This window comes from Eptatretus burgeri, chromosome 3 (assembly GCF_056783735.1).
Source record: "Eptatretus burgeri isolate ZD-2024b chromosome 3, Ebu_testis_v1, whole genome shotgun sequence".
Lineage (NCBI taxonomy): Eukaryota > Metazoa > Chordata > Myxini > Myxiniformes > Myxinidae > Eptatretus > Eptatretus burgeri.
Window position 1 is genome coordinate 51,754,069 of NC_140963.1, and position 5,000 is coordinate 51,759,068.

Here is a 5,000-nt window from a genome sequence, read left to right on the forward strand (position 1 = left end):
AGTAAAACAGCTTGGTACAGTTCCCGCCATCCCGGGCGAGTGGTCCGTGCTCTGCCATCCCGGGCGAGTGGTCCGTGCTCCGCCATCCCGGGCGAGTGGTCCGTGCTCCGCCATCCCGGGCGAGTGGTCCGTGCTCCGCCATCCCGGGCAAGTGGTCCGTGCACCGCCATCCCGGGCGAGTGGTCCGTGCTCCGCCATCCCGTGCGAGTGGTCCGTGCTCCGCCATCCCGAGCGAGTGGTCCGTGCTCCGCCATCCCGAGCGAGTGGTCCGTGCTCCGCCATCCCGAGCGAGTGGTCCGTGCTCCTCCATCCCGAGCGAGTGGTCCGTGCTCCTCCATCCCGAGCGAGTGGTCCGTGCTCCGCCATCCCGAGCGAGTGGTCCGTGCTCCGCCATCCCGAGCTAGTGGTCCGTGCTCTGCCATCCCGAGCGAGTGGTCATTGCTCCGCCATCCCGAGCGAGTGGTCCGTGCTCTGCCATGCCGAGCGAGTGGTCCGTGCTCCTTCATTCTGAGTGAGTTGTAAAATAATATCCGATTTCCGAGCCATTTGCCGTATTAACGTGTTTTCTCAATTGCCGAGCCAAATTTTTCATCCACCCGTCACACGTTTGTCAACATATCCCTAAAACGTCTATATAAATGCAACATTGTGTTTTGGTGAAAGGTACTCATGGTTTTTGGGTTGTATATGGTACATACTGTAGTCGGTAATCACACTGACTCCAACCTGCCGATTCCCAAAACTAGTGTGTGTGTGTGTGTGTGTGTGTGTGTGTGTGTGTGTGTGTGTGTGTGTGTGTGTGTGTGTGTGTGTGTGTGTGTTGTTCCGAAAGCATAACATATTATCTCTGCTCACTCCCCTACCCCCACCCCTCTCTCTCTCTCTCTCTCTCTCTCTCTCTCTCTCTCTCTCTCTCTCTCTCTCTCTCTCTCTCTCTCTCTCTCTCTCTCTCTCTCTCTCTCTCTCTGTCTGTCCCATCCTTGCTCCACACCCGACCAAAACAGTGCAGCACCCTCCTCCCACACCTCTCTATCTCTCCCTCTGTCTCTGTCCATATCCAGACGGTGGTTATATCTCGACAGTGCTTGTCTCCGGTTGCGTCTGGGCGGTGCTCGTCTCCGGACGCGTCCTGGCGGTGCATGTCCCCGGACGCGTCCTGTCGGTGTGCGTCCCCAGACGCGTCCTGCGGTGTTTATTTCCAGACGGGAGTTTAATTCTCAGTACGTGTCCGGGCAGTGTTTGTCTCTGGATGACTTGGCTCTGGATGCGTCCGGCGGGCTTTGTCTCCAGGCCATATTTATAGTTTGACAGGTAGAAAATGGATTTCAGACCTTATTTTGTTTCCATCTTCACTGTTATTCTATGCAGAATGAATCGTAATCGTGTGAATCGTAATTAACGCTTCACCGGACGTCTGCCTTCCCTTCCTCTCACCTCACACTGTCTTTCCTCCCCCCGACCCCTCCTCGCTACCACACCCCAAACTTGCTCCCCCTCTCTCCTCTCTCTTTTCCCCTCCATCTCTTCACTCTCCCCCCTTTCTCTCTCCCCCACCTCTCTCTCTCTCTCTCTCTCTCTCTCTCTCTCTCTCTCTCTCTCTCTCTCTCTCTCTCTCTCTCTCTCTCTCTCTCTCTCTCTCTCTCTCTCTCTCACCTCCTCTTATTTAATTCTCTCCCCCCTCTTTAGTATTACCGTCAACGAAGCGAAGGGTGGCATTTGCTAGTTAAACAATAAAATAAAGCAAAAATTGAGACTAAATTAACAAAAGTGCATGGTCATGGAACAAACAGATGAACAAAGGTTCCAAAACAACATAATGTTGTGAATATCACATCATAACACACAGAGAATGCTAATAAAACGTCATGCAATATTCAAAGTCTATAAGAAAAATTACCCCCGTGTGGGGGTGACGGTCATCTCTATAATACCACAAGTTCTCAATGTTCAGTTCAGGTAACCGCGAAACAGTCCAAACTAACCGTTTAGATTGAAATAGTTCACAGAGATACACAAGGATAATACTACTAATGACATAATTAATAAATATGTATTGTTCATTTAGTACCTGGATTAACACATCAGAATTACCAGTAAGTGCAATACGTGGTTTTCCGGTCCATCCACTCTCTGGGGACATTTCACTTCCGGTTGTAGAAAAAAAAAACGAAAAAATAGGCTTAGCTCTCAGAGATTATGATAATCCTGTAGATTATTATTCACTGATTATAATGCAACTTTCAGAATGAAAATTGGTCAAGTATTTATAGAGATATTGAGGTTTGAAAAATCGTTAGAGCAAGCAAATTCATTAATTATTAATTCCACAGAAGTTTCGTGACACTGCACAAAGTAACATGTCAGGTATGAAAAAACATTTTGTATGCCAGATTCATTAATTATTAATTCATTAATTATGGAATGTACTCATTGATATATTAATCAGAAAGCCCGAAGCATGTCGCATAATTTATCACATCCCCTCATCCGGGATCCGTGACCTCGCCCCACAGCCTGCAGCCCTATGTCCGCCGGTGATTATTTTAGATATCGGCACGATCGAGAGGAGCCTGGGAATTATCCCTGCTGATGCACTGAATTGATGCAATCGTTCGGCCAGAATATTCGTTGTCAAGATGTTGCGTGATTAAATCACCAATACAGTCACTCAAATTTATACCGCCGACATACTTCTTAACAATCACCTTCGCCTCAGAAACCACAGTCAATCTGAACCACGCTGGCCACTGCTCAGACGCCATGACCGAACTACTGCGCAGTTCTACTACGCAGTTTGGTTAAAGATGACTCGGCATTTTGGCGCGCGCGCACGAAATTATATTTTGAAAATAAATGCCGACGTTTACATTTCGGGTTTTGAAACTTTTGCACCTTTGGCGGAAAATGTATAAATATAAAAGGCTAAAAATGTGTTTTATATTTATATTTCATTTCTCCTTCCTTCCTTCTGTGCGAATCGCATCGGCGTTTTTGGCCATCTTCCAGATCACGTGACGATCAAACGGGAAGGAAATTCAAAAATCTGTCCAGTTAGATACAAGATAATATTTTTTAGTATCATAATCAATAAACAGTTGCCGAATATCTTGTAAAATGGCAGACGAGATAGGTTTTGAAAATGGCGATTTTTATAACTTACGTGACCTCGTCCCTGACCTTGAACCCGGAGAAAAGTTACATCGTTGTGCAACACTCATCGACCTCTCCCCACATACTAAGTTTCATCAAGATCGGAAAGAAAAATTGTTGACGGACGTACGGACGGACGTACGTACGAACGTACGGACGAACGTACGTACGGACTTTTGGTCCGGCTTTATTAGGTCATCTCGGTAGAGATGACCTAAAAATTGAAGGCTTAGATAAAAAGTTTCATCTTTGTGCCACAAGGAAGGATAACGACAAGAAGCTTTTGAAAAAATTTGGAAGTGATATGATGAGTTGATGGAGTTACAGATCAAAGCCATTTGTAAATACAATTCATGGAGGTGTCACTCTCCTCAACCAACCTTGAGGAGCATGACAACCTTCACCGATTCGACGGATTTTCAGACATTGCACTTTGGGATTGGACATACGTATTGAGTAAGATTGGGATGGTGAGACTGACTGAATTGAGAAGTATTTGAAGCATTGATATCTAATATATAAAGCTCAATTCATGTTTGTTTGCTTTTATATGCATATACATATATATATATATATATATATATATATATATATATATATATATATATATATATATATATATATATATATATATATATATACACACATACATATATTTGAAACTGGGCGTAGTGGCGTGCGCCTGCAATCCGGATACTCAGAGGCTTGGGTTGGAGGATCGTTTGAGGACGGGAGCTCTGCGCTGGGCTGCGCTATGAGAGGGTGTAGAGCAGCCCGGAATCATGGCGAAACCCAATCCTTATCCCTGTGTCGTAAGGGCCGACCAGGGTTGCGTCAGGAAGGCAATCCAGCGTAAAACCTATGCCAAATCAGTATGCGGATCATAACGGATGATCCGCTGTGGCGACCCCTAACGGGAGCAGCCGAAAGACGAACAACAACAACATATATATATATATATATATTTGAAAAAATAAAAAAAAACTAATGGACCAAATCCAAACAAATTTTGCAAGTTCCCTAAGAGTAGGTATCCCCATGTATGGTTTCTGTCAGCGTCGCATGTCTTGGGGGAGGGGGTTCAGGGTGGCGGGGAAGTTATGAATAAGAATGAGAAGAGCAGAATACTCTTGTGGCTTTTGGATATGAGCCCTGGTATCCTTCATACTCACCAATCATCAGGGTTACGCTCCAGCACAATGGTCTTCATCGTCCCCTTATTGAGGTCCCAAGCATGTAGGTGAGACTCCTCGTTAAGCGTGAAGAAAAGGCCCGGACGTGAAGGGGACCATGAAATGGCTATGACCGTGGAACCACAAGACACCTCATGCCATCTTAGCAATGGTCGCTCGTCACTGTAGAGGTGAAGGCGCATATCACCATCTCCTGTTGAAACCTGCACTCACATCAGGAATTGGGAATGTAAACTAAAGTGATAGGATTATAATGTTTACATTTTTCTATGAGCCTTGATGATGTGGTTAACCCATGCCTTTGAGGCGATAAAGATATAAAAGTTGTAGAGTTATAAAAATAAATCTAGTCAGACTGAATTTTGATTAGTTGAACAGCACATTGAAAAGAAGATGACCTAATGGAGAGGATACAGCAAAAAAGCAAGTGAGACAAAATAAATACGTTATTATTATTTTTTAGATAACTCTTTAAAAAAAGTTTATCAGAGATTTTTCTCTCATGAGAGATTACTCTCTTCAGGTTTCAGAAAATAAAATTACATACAGAAATCATATGAAATGTTTCAGAATGAATGAGCTAGATTTATAAAACTGGCAAAAAGTGAAAAGGTTCCTTGCTGAGTCAGATCAAACCCACTCTCCCCTCCAAGCCTT

At 44.6% G+C, this 5,000-nt stretch overlaps 1 protein-coding gene across 5 annotated transcripts in view; it reads right to left on the reverse strand.

Annotated features, from left to right (window-relative positions):
- Window positions 1-5,000, reverse strand: part of DYNC2I1 (dynein 2 intermediate chain 1) — a 245,518-nt gene that overhangs the window by 20,388 nt on the left and 220,130 nt on the right. For all 5 annotated transcript variants that reach the window (XM_085873300.1, XM_085873299.1, XM_085873302.1 and 2 more), the window contains exon 19: window positions 4,323-4,546. In XM_085873300.1, coding sequence (XP_085729426.1) covers window positions 4,323-4,546 — 224 coding nt within the window. The remainder of the gene's footprint in view (window positions 1-4,322; window positions 4,547-5,000) is intronic.